Genomic DNA, 13,261 nt, shown 5'->3' on the forward strand with positions numbered 1-13,261 from the left:
GCAAAAGAATTTGCCCGCTGTTTGATCTGCACACTGGACAAAAGTATCGCAATTCTAGGCCTGGTTTCCAACGCTGCTGGGGTTTAGCAAGATCAACCAGATCAAGATCTGGCCCCTTATGACTAGCACTCATTGCGGTACACTGTAGTCGGCGAGCACCCGATTCGAGCTTTCGGGTCCGTTGTCCCGGTACAAAAAGCGGACTCTTGCGCTTGCACTCGACGGTTCTCTCCGCCCAACAAACTTTTTTATCGCGGACATCTGCCCCACGTGCTCGACCTGTCGTCTTACCTAACATTGTTGTGAGGACTATGTATGCTCACCTTCTCGTACCATCGCGGCTTACACGCAAGGAACCCTTGCCTTTAAGGCACTTGATGCGGCCCCATATGCCAAAGTGCTCTGAAACAAAACATTCCGATTCTAAAATCTCAATTACCGACCCACCTAATTGGTGGCGTGCCACACCATGCCCAATTTCCATCCCCTTGCAAGTTGCCAACGTAGGGGTATGCTTTCCTTGGCTTTAGTGGAAACTCGTACAGATGATGAACCAATGAGACACTTCCAAAATCACAGGTATGGATACTAGCTGCACGACCCAGGGTTTCGTAATCCACAATGCTCATGTAATGAGCGCCGCGCCCACCGGGGAGCAGGCCCTCCGACTAGCTTTGCATGCACAAACACTCGAAGGCCTGGTGCCTGGTGGCCAGCAGACATGCATAAGCATTCTAGCGTTCAGTAGATTGCACCTTGGGGCCCAGGACGGCCGGTGCTCTTGATTAGATAGTGAAACGGAGTCCGCCTTGTGTCCGCGTGTGGCAACCCCACGGAAAGGGGGCCAGCGGCTTGTCTTGATATGGAACTATTCCCGTAGCTGGGTCGCCCTGCAATCGCGAGATATCTTTCGATTCCCGCAGCGTGCTGGCAGACAAAGTACATCAAGTACCTCGGACTTCTCGTCTATAAACCCGAACTCGACTTCACTTCCCCAGTCACCAGTGAAGGTTCAACTTTGTAATCAGTAAAGATGGCAGAGAAAACGGACAATTTCCGCGTGATAGTCGTTGGCGGCGGCCCTGTAGCCCTGACGGCAGCCCACGCTCTGAGCCAAGCCGGCATCGACTTCGTGCTCTTGGAACGACGCAAGGCGCTGGACAAGGATGCTGGCTCGTCTGTGGCCGTGTGGCCGCACAATGTGCGACTGTTCGATCAACTGGGTCTTCTCGAGGAGGCAGAGCGCACATATATGCCTGTCAAGTACAAGCGCAACCTGAGGCGAGATGGAACCGAAATGTCGAGGAGTAACATGTTCGAGGCAATCGGCATCAAGTAAGCACAATCCAGAATCTTCCGCAACGTTGAAATGCAGCAAAAAAAAACTAACTTCCCAACAGCCACGGCCATAAATGGATGTGTTTTCACCGCGCAAAGCTGATGGACATGCTATGCAAGAATCTCCCGGACCAAGGCAAGGTCCAGCTCGACAAGGAGGTTGTCTCTATAGAAAACACCGCCACCGGTGTGACGGTGACCTGCGCCGACCAGAGCATTCACACTGGCTCTATTATTATTGGTGCAGACGGTGTTCACAGCACTATCCGTAAGCTGATGAACGAGAAGACCGGAAAGGTCGACGAACCTTTTGTCGCGACTTACCGTGGTCTTTACGGCTACTCCAGCAGATCGTTAGAACTCGAGCCTGGTGTCTTGTACGAGACTCACACCAAGAGCCTGACCATCCAGCTCATTGTCGCTGAGGAGCAGCAGCACTTCTTGGTGTATGAGCGCATGGCGCAACCCACCAAGGAGCGTACGCGCTACACCGACGAGGACCAGGACACAATGGCACAGAGGTTCGCTGACGTGCGCTTCCCCGGTATGCAGTCTGACCAATGGGTGACGTTTGCCCAAGTCTGGGCACAGAGGCAGTGGTCAGCCATCGGCAACCTCGAGGAGGGCATCGTTGGCAAGTGGCACAGCGAGCGCACCGTGCTCGTCGGTGATGCCGTGCACAAGATGACACCCAACACCGGCTTCGGCATGAACAGCGGCCTTCAGGGTGTTGCACAGCTCGTGAACCGGCTGCGTGCCCTTCTCCAGGCCAACGCTGCCCCCGACACGGACGCTTTAGACAAGACGTTCCGCGAGTACCAGACTGCGCGGATGGGCAACTCCAAGGAGGCGGTCGACATGTCGGCATTGTACACCAGGCTCGTTGCCTGGAACAACCCGGTCTGGAAGTTTGCTGACCAGTACCTGCTGCCGCACGTCAACGGGGACGTGACCTCGCTCAACCTGCTGATGTCGCCGATCGTACAGAAAGGTGTCCCCCTGGACTTCCTGGAGGAGAAGTCGTTCAAGGCCGGCAAATACTCGTACCACACCCCGCCGCCGGTTGTGAACGCATGATGACGGACTTGGAACAGGCTTGGGGTTGGGGCTGCGTGTTGGTGGATGAGTGGACAATTCGGAGGGCATATGTTTTGGAATATACATGGAATCAATATACCCACTTGCGTTCTCACTGGAAACCAATGCCGTCAAATTTCGCCTAGTTGAAGCTTGTTTGAACGAAGGGGTGTATCGGTCCTGACAATGTTGTAAATCAGTGGGACAGGGCTCCACGGCCTCCACCGCAGCCTTGCCTGCGTGCCGGTCAATCATCCCGCCAAGCTCCCGCTGCTGCTCGTCACCGAGAGCCTGTTTGCCTGTGGCCCAAGACGCTCACCACGGCTATCGCTGGGTCCATGGTGTGGATAGGGTTGCCATAACTGTTCCTTTCTGGCGGAGTGACTTGGGACCTTGCGCTTGCAATTGCCGGCCGTGGCAACCTACGCCATTGACGGGGTGCAAGTTTGTCGGTGTGGAGGCCGGGGGTTTGGCCTGCAGTGTGGTACTGCCTTGACTGCTCTGATCCAATCGCGAGCACAGGACAATCTCTTATGCCTGGCCCTTGCCTCACCCACTCCTGCTACTCACTCACCCCTCTGGGAAGTGTAAGACACACGAGTAGGCCATGACGGCCGTTCGCCCTGGGTGCGACTGGCCAGCGGGATGGGCTGAATCGACGTTGGAACGGTCAATTCGTCGGCCTCTTCATTCCTCCACAGTGTTTCTTCGGAAGCAGAGTCTGCATGACACTGGGCCGGGGTTGCTAAATAATCAGTGCCTCCTATTGTGCTGCGAATGTGAATTGAGGTGCAGGTCTTCCCTGGGATTTGATTGAAACCGCCCAATCCGGTGTAGCAATCTGAAATTTAGGTTCCGCTCCAACGCATGTACCCAGCTTAGCGTCCGTGTGCAGGCCGGGGATGCGGATCCTAGTGTACCGAAAGGGTCGCATGGGCACGAGCAGCCACTCCTTTTGAGGGACTGCCTCGTGCGAGTCGTGCCATCTCTGGCCGCCGAGATTGTCTATGGAGTCTCCTCGCGTGGTGCAAAAGCATAATCGTTCACTATGGTCGTCGCCAACAGCAACCCCCGCGCCAACATGTCACGGAGGGCCTCGAGACCGCAAATCCGTCTTATTGAAATCCAGCCGGCACCGCGGCTGGAAGACAGGGTTGTGTGCCGGATCATCAACACAAAGCTGACAGATGACTTGGAGTTCTTCGCCTTGTCCTACCTGGTGGGCGAAGCGACCAGCACGGAGACGATTTCTATCAATGACACCAAGACATCGGTCCCAAGCAGTCTCTCCGAGGCCGTGAGACACATTCGGGAGGCACTCAAGTCCGATATAGCTAGGAGCGAACCCACTCCGCGATGGCTTCTTCGAGCTGTGAAGCACATGCGTGTCGTTTTCCCGGATCTCATGAGTTGCGGGGCAATTCGGCTCTGGGCCGAGACACTCTGCATTGACCAGAACAATCCTCGGGAGCTGGCTGAGAGGAGAGTTATCATGAGCCAGGTTTATGCGTCTGCCAAGATGGTCATCGGTTGGCTGGGTCCAAGCGACGAATATACGGACGACTTTCTTGCGTTTCTCAAGGTCGCTGAAGAGTACATGCCACCGAATTACGGAGACCCAGGCGACAAGGAGAAGAACCCGCAGGATTACGCTCCCCACCATGTCTGGTTGTCAAACAAGATTCTCGAGGGGTTTTGGCGAAGCCCACGGCACATGGAGGCGCTCCATCGATTCTACGACTTGCCATATTTGCACCGTTGCTGGCTTCTCGAAGAAATCTCTCAATCAAGATTCCCAACATTCATGCTGGGCACGGCGATGATACCGTGGATGACAATTTTACGGATGACGAAATGCCGCGAGGAACTTGTCGACCAGCCCAGCGATGTCTTTCCTGACAAGTATCGCACAAGCCTGAAACTACCTCCGCTAGAAGCATTGCAGACCTTTCTAGCCGATTTACAGAAGAGGCACTTGACAGCCGCGCCGTTCAATACAAAGCAGTCAACCTCGTCCAAGGGATCAGCGTGAGGTCTACGTGATATCGGGTTATGCTTGCGGCGTTGGGTGATTTGGGAAAATATCACGATGAGATACACATAAACCAGTCATGGAGAGGCCTGTAGTGAAATTCCGGGATAATACAGTCGCTTAAGGACGGAATGACTCAAAACAAAGGTATTCCACTCGTCTATTTGACGCTGTTGTACGATTATGTGGATAGAAGCGCGGTGTTTTTAATGGACAACAACCTGGGCACGAGCATGTCAAGGTTATCCTAGAGGAATACAAGCGATTATTAGATCAAGACGTGGCGGAGTTGCGGTAGGAAATAGCAGTGAAACTATGTTCCTCGATTGTACTCAGAATTACACCTCTTGTGTGCCTATATAAAAAATCATCTAGTCTTCATATCCCGAACGATGCCAGGAGTGTAGTTGTGGACATGACGGTCAATAGTGACGCGAATCATACCGGTGTAGACACGACAAATTCCCGCCAGGCAGTAAATATGCACACATGAAGAAAATATCAAATCGAATTAGTTTCAATCATGCAGCCTGATATAATATTAAGGTGAAAGTGAGGAGAAAACAGGAACAAAAGCGGGGTCTCCTATACTGGTATTTTCTACTTAGGCTGTAATGCCTTGAAATGAGCTAATTGTAATGAGCCTCGAAGCTTCAACATCTGTGCTAGGGCCTGGAGCGTTCAACTTGTTCGGGTCTGATCATAGCATAGCAGTATCAATCATCGGCGTGGCGGAATTAAAACTCTTTCCCCCAACGTGATTCGTTCCTATGGCTATGCCAGGGCCCTGCGAGTCATGCATGCACTTTCTCCGCGAATCGACTGCGAAAACCCGCCTTACACAATTAAATGCTTTGGGCTTGTTGCAAACATTCATGGACAGCAAGCAGAGTGTTGATGGGCGCTCGCGAGAATCTAGGCAAATTTGACAATTACGCCGCAAGCGAAGCCAACTGCAAGGATTCATTGCTTGCAAAGCGGGTTCTCTTGGAGTGTGCCTAAGTTAGGTCTAGGCGTTGATTACCAATCTAGCTCAGCCGAGCAGCCCTGGAGCTTACTGCGAAATGTGGAGTGGCCAATCGGCGGCAGCCCCGTTTCTTTAAACGTAGATTTCTAATATTACCACTTGTCACTCAAATACCACAATGAGCTGAACAACTGCATACTGAGTGAACGCCTTTCTCAACGCAATATACGGTGCCCCTTGTCTGAAGAGCTCTTGAATTTATGTATCGATTATCTCCACATGCAAACCGCCATGGCGACATCGCACACGAGTCCTCGGAGAGGGTTCTCAATTTCGTCACCCTGGGCGTGGGCCATTGTCCTGCCCTCTATCACACTTATTTTCGTCGGCCTTGTCACAATGTTCCCATCACTGGCGGGAATCCCGAGCCACGACAACTCAAATGTCGATGTGTCACCTAAATTATTCGAATCGCTAAGCGGGGCCATACTCGCACCTCTGGGTTTATCTGCATCGCGAGGTGCGCCCACGACAGCCTCGTTCCTTGAATCAATTACGGCCCGCCGTACTTGGTATGCACTGGATAAGACCTTACCAACCACCCAAGAGAGAATCACGGGGATTGTTCAGGATGCAATGCAATCGGTCCCAAGCTCATTCAATGCACAGTCAAACAGAGCTGTTGTCCTCTTTGGTGCCGAGCACGAGAAGCTCTGGGATATCGTGACCGGGGTCCTAAAGACTCGAGTTTCAGAGGATCAATGGATATCGACCAGTGCGAAAACGGCTGGCTTCCGAGCTGCTGCGGGCACGGTATGTTGCTCTGGGTGGCGGCCATTCCTGCACAGGCCCTTGCTTCCTTCATGTTTGTTTGATGTCGAACTCGCCAGCTAATTCGGCATGAATAGGTCCTCTTCTTTGTAGACACTGAAGTTGTCCAGAATTTTGTAGAGAACATTCCGTCCTACGCGGACCAGTTTCCCATCTGGGCAACGCAGTCCGATGCAATGCTTCAGCATACAGTCTGGGTTGCGCTAGCCACTGAGGGCTTGGGTGGCAATCTGCAGCATTATAACCCGCTTATCGACACCAAGGTGGCTGAGGCATGGGACCTACCGACCAATTGGCGCTTGACCAGTCAACTTGTGTTCGGTGGGCGAATCGGACCAACCCCTGAGCCAAAAGAGAAGAAGTCTGTGCAGGAGAAGGTTAGGGTCGTTGGAATGGCAGGAGGCGCGTAAAGGGATTCGTTTTGTTATCAAAATGATCCGTAAACTCCATTCACAGCTATTCAAGTTTCAGAGCCGAACGAGATGCTGCAAGACTCCACAAAGTTCAACTAGACTAGTACTAGAACAAGAAGCATATTGGGATTACCGATGCGAGCCTGAGTCCTTCGACGTGATAGCACTTACCAGAGCTATCTGGGCCACTATGGTCGGGCATTTGAGCATGTGCTCCACGCCCAGATGAGATCCTACCTCAATATACATTTCCGAAAACGGTACCGCAATCAGGTCATTATTCCACAAGCCTAACATGGACGGCTCTGGCGGTGTCTGTCGCCTTTACGTACCTCTCTAGATTTTCGTTTCATTCGCATTATCTTGCCTTTTGGATTTGAGTTTGAAGTGGCCCTTCTCAAGACGTCTGGCCATCATACTCCAGGTAGTCTCGAGGATAACGTTTATATCCAAGTTGAGCGGTTGCCCAAGCAGGCTGCATCAGTATAATTGTAAATTGCATCGCGTTTGGCTTGAGAACATACAGAGTGCATGAATCGCATACTTTGGAGATCTTCATTACGGAATCATGACTGTATGTCACTTGGGCATGAGCAATGGTACCATGTAGTTGTGGTGAATTTCATGCATGCTTTGTTGATATACCCATTGAGAAGTATGAGGGCTGGAAAGGACTATTGCCAACCCGAGTTCGGCGATCGCCAGGCGGGTTGTGGAGGGAAGGCTCCGGAATGAAATGAGGTATTCTACCGACTGGTAGATGAGGGTTGCCGCATATACCTGTCAAAGCGTGGCATTTGCACAGCATGTTCATCGAAAACGTGTGCATGACGTACCTGCGGCAAGGGTCGATGGTAGCAGCCAATTGGGTTAGAGTGCTGTATGTCTTGACATATGATGGCAATGAATAGTCTATTGGTGTTTAAAGTGTGATGTTGAGCATATAATGATTGAATAGTGATAGAGAAAGGAATGTAGTCGAGAGTTGGACCGTCTGTAAAATCTAAATTCGTATTGCCATTAATTTAAGTAGGATTATTCATCCCCACTGAATGCCACATCTCCGTTCGCGATCTCTCAAGTTGAAAGGGGAAGGGAAGGGGAACAAGTGTGCGGATAAATCAGGTTCAGTGTTCATGTTCACCTGGAATACTGAGCACCAATACCGTTCTCATCGACTTTAGCAAAGTAACGCGGCATGGCGGCGTAGACCGAAACATGCCGCAGTCCAGTGCGCGGTCATTGCACTTTCGTCGACAATGATATGTTGCCCCTGTCTACTTCTACATCTGCCTTGTATAGCACAAGAGAACTTTGGTGAACCACGCATCCCCAACATGCAAGGTCATTGAATTGAGACCGCTTACACAGGCTGTTTCTGAGGTCTGTAACCCTCTTTACCTAGTTCGACTCATGGCATGATACCACTGGCTGTTAATAGTTGTAATATCTGATTTAGGCTATCGTATATAAAGACTTCAACTATATTGAAACGCTTTCAGGTGGCTCTACACCCCTCCCCATAGGGTTGCCATTTGTGTTGATCCATTCACCATTGCTGAGGAGCGCGTTGACCTGCAGGATCACTAACCTGGCTCGCTCGACCCTCCATAACGTGAAACTCGCTGGAAACGAAGATCCCCTTTGCCGGCTTCTGCAAGGCGGATGATTTACCGTCCGTGGTTAATTTCTGTAGTTTAACCTCCGTGCTTTCGTTGAAGATGAATTCCTCGCTCCCGCTGACGGAATAAGTAGCACTGTGCAAACTCTTCTTCGCTGCAGAAGACGGCTCGCGACGCCGACTGCTAATGTCGACCGTGTTATGCTCGCTGCCACCAATGGTCCGAAAGCCGGTTGCGTGATTGTATGGCGTCTTGTCGGAGGAGAACGCGCTACCGAAAAAGGGTCCAAGCCAGGCCCTGATAAGGGGGAATAGCATAGGCAGGTTGGTTGTTACGACGGATGTAAAAGCTTCGCGGGTTCCCCACTCGCCGGCAAGTTGTGCACCGTTCACTGGGTCCTATAGTGTCATGTTGAGTTAGATGACCATTCACGGTAAAGCATGGTGAAGAGCGACTCAGCATGACCTACTATTTCGACGAAAACTGTCTTCAGGAGAGAGCAGACAAGGACGAATACACCAGCACCAAGAACGAATGTAGAGCCTATCTTCTTGGCGAGTTTGAGCGTGGTGCCCCAAAGCATTGGCAGCGGGATCATGATAAGGTAGATATCGGTGACCACACTAGAAGAAAAGGTAACCCAAACAATTGGGTCCGCTATGGCACCTTGGCAAAAGTCTAGAAGCAGAAGATATCAAGTTAGAAATGCGGTGGCTCCATCGTCCTAGAACTGCAAAACAGGAAGGACTGAAGATGCACATACTGCCAGGATTGGGGTTGATCTGCCAGTATTTTTCAAGCGGTTGACAGCCTGCATAGATGGCGATTATGGACGCGAAAAAGGTACCTCCAACCAGGGCAAAGCCGATCCAAATGCGCATACGAAATCGCCGGCCGAGTCCTTCCTATATATGAGAGATGCGTCAGCAGGCAGCCTCGTGTTTTTGTTCAGGACGAAATATTCACCGTGAGGCGGACGTAAAAGACCAGGACCGCCAACTTAAGCGTGCATATTAGACAGCAGTACGAGGTCCATCCCACGACTTGAATCTTGGATCCAAATACTCGTAGCGCATACTCCGTTGAATTAGGATCCAGTGCCGCTCTCTGAGCGTCGGTCATGGAATTGTTGGCGAGGCCTTGTCCATAATTGACGGCAAAATAGGCTAGTGTCGACTGCGTCGTGTAGAGCACGATGGACAGCCACACGATGTAGTCGTCAGCTCGAAGGTTTCTGAAGCCCACCGCTTTTATGCGTGAGTAGGTTCTAAGACAAGTGACGAGAACGCCGAACGAATACAATGTCCATAACTCTGTGTTGAAAGCCCGAGTAGCGGCGGCGATGGCCTCCGCCATCGCAGCCTGTGCCTCCGGGGACGCAGTGGATCCAGACATCTGTGCTCTACGCTGCTCAGGCTCTCTATTAGAAATTGGGCCTGGGTTGCGGTTATGACAGAAAGCTTGAACTGAACTGTGAAAACGAAAGAAGGAAAGATTTACTGACCTTTGACCATGACCCATCTCATGGACGGAGCATTTTGGGGGGCTCACATCTTTGTACACGATGCGACGCACGTTTCTAGTTTGATAGCTACTAGGTAAACTTGAGGTATCAGGGAGTTCAAACTTTTTCCCTTGCCATGTCCATTGATACCTAGTTAGGTAATCAAGGTTATTATTCGTACGGATGTGTTCGAAGCAAGGTCAGATGAATCAACAGCGGGACCACCTACCTAGTAAATTCAGAAAACAGGTTCGGCTGCCGGTTTTGCGATCGGGCCAAAGGACGTATACAGGTTAGTCGAATGCAGCACCATGGGTGGCTGCAAGGGTATTGCTTCTCGAAAAGAATTAGCATAGGTAACAGTATCAAACAGCTACGGTATATAAGGGAATGTGGGAATGCGGAAGCGAGTGCCGATTAAGCGGAAACCTGCATCGTTGCAATCCGACGAGCATCTGGTAAAGCCAAGTTCTCTTAGTTCCGAGATCGTAAGATGTGTTAATCTATTCAATCGCTGCAGTGGGCACAATGCTGGTGTTAATCAGGTCTGGACTTGGGAGGGGTTTGACGCTTGGACTTCCTGCCCACAGTCTATGGCCCCCTAATAACTTATGTACAAGTCCTTTCCCCGCCGAGTTGTGAATTGAAGCTCTGTGTAATTGGCTGAACGGCCGCATAATGCCTTGCGCGAGCCAGGGTCTATACCGGCACTCAGCCTAGCAATGCTACCACAAGATAATAGAACCCGGTAGTGGAGATGCAGGCGGTGCATGAGCCGAGTTTGGCGTTGCACAATCTGGTTTCATTAGCAGCCTGGGGTATCGCATTTCGTAATCAGTACTACACACATCTCGTGCAGAATCCTGGTTATCACGCAGCCAATTACCTCGGTAGCTCTACGGTGAGGTAGCCCTGGCATACACTTGCATTCCTACCCCGCTGCCCCTGCGCTAGAGTATTAAAACTGCATGAGGCGATACTACATAGTAGGGCTCGTCCGGTCCTCAATTGCGGCGAACCCCAGCGAAGAACCCGAGCCAAAGTAATCAGTGGCATAATGGGCAAGGATCCATTGCTATGAGAGCGTCCCCGCTGGTTTTGTCCTGGGCCGCTATAACTTAGGGGTGGCACAGACGTAATTTCCGGTGATTCCCCTCAGGACCCTGAGTTTACGGCTGTTATTCGCTCCCTAGTTAAACTATATAGACGACTGGCCGAGTCTCATCTGCATGTAATTGTCGCCTGCATGTGTTGCTGCCAGCTACCCAGACTGCTTCTTGTCGTCGTCCACTCTTTGTTTGCGTATTGCGCTGTTCCAACCAATGTATCAGCACAAGTTTAAGGTTGCAGCCCTACCTGCATGGGCTGCCATCGCCACGTGCTTGGTTCCTTGTGTTTCCGGTTTCTGTGCTCGTGCTGATACACGCCAAGCCAACTACACCGAACTTGCAGAGCAGCTCTCAAGCAGTGCTTTGATTTATCTCCCAGGATCGGACACTTTTGAAGATGCAGTCGCACGCTGGTCCAATCTGAGCGTTCCTGTGGCCAACGTCGTTGTTTCTCCGGGCTCTGAGGAGGATGTTGTCACAACGGTTTGTCTCTCTATGGTCTCGGTCGCTCAATTATCTGCTTCCCCCTCATTAAGTTACCGAACATTTCTCATATTTGCGTCTCTCAGGTCAAATTTGCAAACAAATACCAGGTCCCCTTCCTGGCTACCAATGGCTTCCATGGATCTATCACCACCTTGGGGAAGATGAGCTCGGGAATCGAGATCTACCTGAACCAGTTAAACAGTGTCGAGATTTCCGAAGACGGACAAACAGCCAAAATCGGTGGTGGCATTCGTTCCAAGAACCTGACAGACGCGCTTTGGGCCGCGAGCAAGCAAACAGGTATGTGGGTTGAAACTCGAGTTGTACCACCTTACTAGTAGCGACTGACATCGATTGACAGTGACTGGTACCTGCGAATGTGTTAGCTACCTTGGTCCTGGCCTCGGAGGTGGCCATGGCTGGCTTCAAGGTCACCATGGTCTTGTTTCTGATCAATTTTTGTCCTTCAATGTCGTTTTGGCCGACGGTAGCTTGGTCACCGTTGATGAGAGCTCTGACCTCTTCTGGGGTTTGAAGGGCGCAGGACACAACTTTGGTATTGTAACCTCGGTCACGTCCAAGATCTATGACTTGACGAAGCCTAACTACGCCGTGAACACCATTTTCTTCAGTGGTGACAAAGTCAAGGAGGTTTATCAACTCGCGAATGAGTTGTGGATTACCAATGGCACCATGCCTGAAGATCTCAACAACTGGTCATACTGGTTCTACGATCCTACCATTGATGCTGACAAGGTAATGAGAATCAATCATCACTAGCACCGGTGATGCTACAACGCCTTTATTATCCTTTACTAACATTTTGAACAGCCTGTCATTGCTATGTATATCATTCAAGAAGGGGTTGATGTCGTTGACTCTGTCCACACCCAGCCGTTCTTGGATTTGGGTCCCATCATGAGTCAACCCCAAAGTGGCACTTATCTGGATTTGGGTAAATGGACAGGCATATCTCTAGCGGATGGCCCCTGCCAGAAGACGGGCAACGCCAACCCGCGCTTCCCCATCTACCTCAAGCAGTACAACCCAGAGGCTCAAGCCCAGGTATATGAGCTCTTCCGTCAAGCTACCACCAACGACTCCACCCCATTCAGCGGCGCTCTGTTCATGTTCGAAGGATACTCCCAGCAGGGGCTCAAGGCACCTGGTGATGAGGCATCTGCTTTTGCCTACCGGTCCGAAAACTTGCTTGTCGCCCCATTGCTCACTTACGCACCCACGGGTCAGGCTGTGGAGCAGGCGGCTTACCAGCTGGGCAATCAGATCCGCGATATCCTATACCAGGGTAGCGGTGAGAGCAGCTTGAGCACGTATGTCAACTATGCCTATGGTGACGAGACACCCAAGGCATGGTACGGCAGCGAGTCGTGGCGCCAGGATCGTCTGAGCGCCCTCAAGAAGAAATACGACCCGACTGCTAAGTTCAGCTTCTACGCTCCTATTGCTTGAGTGTACAAATGATCCACACCCGAAACAAATATATAGAGAATCCAACGGATATAATCTTCCTCGTTGACTTCACTATTGTTGCCTACTGTATGTTCGTGGACACGTGCAATGCAATCAGATTGACAGGGTCTCTATCTAATGTCAGATTCTGCGAATCGTTTTGGTTCATCCCTCAAAGTCCTCTAGCTAGCGAAGTCATACCTCTGTCGTACTCAGAATCGCCTATGCGGTCATTGCAGGGCATTTCTGAATATTGGTCCTTCTCTCACAGATTCGCTCATGACTTGGCTATATGTACTGCTTCTGGGATATTCATCGGAGACACTAATCAGAAGCGATGGAACGTCGATCATCCCTCAGCTGGAGAGCGGTAAATATCTGTGTAAACCGGAAACTTAAAGGAATGTATGCT

The 13,261-nt window shown here is 51.1% G+C and overlaps 5 protein-coding genes across 5 annotated transcripts; 4 read left to right on the forward strand and 1 right to left on the reverse strand.

The window, feature by feature from the left end:
* Positions 1-1,033: 1,033 nt before the first annotated feature.
* On the forward strand, positions 1,034-2,415 carry JN550_011642 (uncharacterized protein; the record flags this gene model as incomplete). Its single annotated transcript, XM_049310030.1, has 2 exons — positions 1,034-1,335; positions 1,401-2,415. The coding sequence occupies 2 exons, from the start codon at positions 1,034-1,036 to the stop codon at positions 2,413-2,415; spliced, it is 1,317 nt and encodes a 438-aa protein (XP_049166392.1).
* A 1,048-nt stretch (positions 2,416-3,463) lies between these two features.
* On the forward strand, positions 3,464-4,447 carry JN550_011643 (uncharacterized protein; the record flags this gene model as incomplete). The annotated part of the gene is made up of 1 exon (XM_049310031.1): positions 3,464-4,447. The coding sequence occupies one exon, from the start codon at positions 3,464-3,466 to the stop codon at positions 4,445-4,447; it is 984 nt and encodes a 327-aa protein (XP_049166393.1).
* A 1,258-nt stretch (positions 4,448-5,705) lies between these two features.
* Positions 5,706-6,655, forward strand: JN550_011644 (uncharacterized protein; the record flags this gene model as incomplete). Its single annotated transcript, XM_049310032.1, has 2 exons — positions 5,706-6,227; positions 6,323-6,655. The coding sequence occupies 2 exons, from the start codon at positions 5,706-5,708 to the stop codon at positions 6,653-6,655; spliced, it is 855 nt and encodes a 284-aa protein (XP_049166394.1).
* Positions 6,656-8,207: 1,552 nt separating this feature from the next.
* JN550_011645 (uncharacterized protein) lies at positions 8,208-9,675 on the reverse strand (the record flags this gene model as incomplete). Its single annotated transcript, XM_049310033.1, has 4 exons — positions 8,208-8,678; positions 8,750-8,958; positions 9,044-9,185; positions 9,247-9,675. The coding sequence occupies 4 exons, from the start codon at positions 9,673-9,675 to the stop codon at positions 8,208-8,210; spliced, it is 1,251 nt and encodes a 416-aa protein (XP_049166395.1).
* Positions 9,676-11,106: 1,431 nt separating this feature from the next.
* Positions 11,107-12,849, forward strand: JN550_011646 (uncharacterized protein; the record flags this gene model as incomplete). Its single annotated transcript, XM_049310034.1, has 4 exons — positions 11,107-11,376; positions 11,463-11,679; positions 11,741-12,135; positions 12,211-12,849. 4 exons carry the CDS (start codon positions 11,107-11,109, stop codon positions 12,847-12,849), a joined length of 1,521 nt encoding a protein of 506 aa, XP_049166396.1.
* Between the last annotated feature and the right edge of the window lie 412 nt (positions 12,850-13,261).

Source organism: Neoarthrinium moseri, assembly GCF_022829205.1.
Source record: "Neoarthrinium moseri strain CBS 164.80 chromosome Unknown scaffold71_Wmoseri_CBS_16480, whole genome shotgun sequence".
Taxonomy (NCBI): domain Eukaryota; kingdom Fungi; phylum Ascomycota; class Sordariomycetes; order Amphisphaeriales; family Apiosporaceae; genus Neoarthrinium; species Neoarthrinium moseri.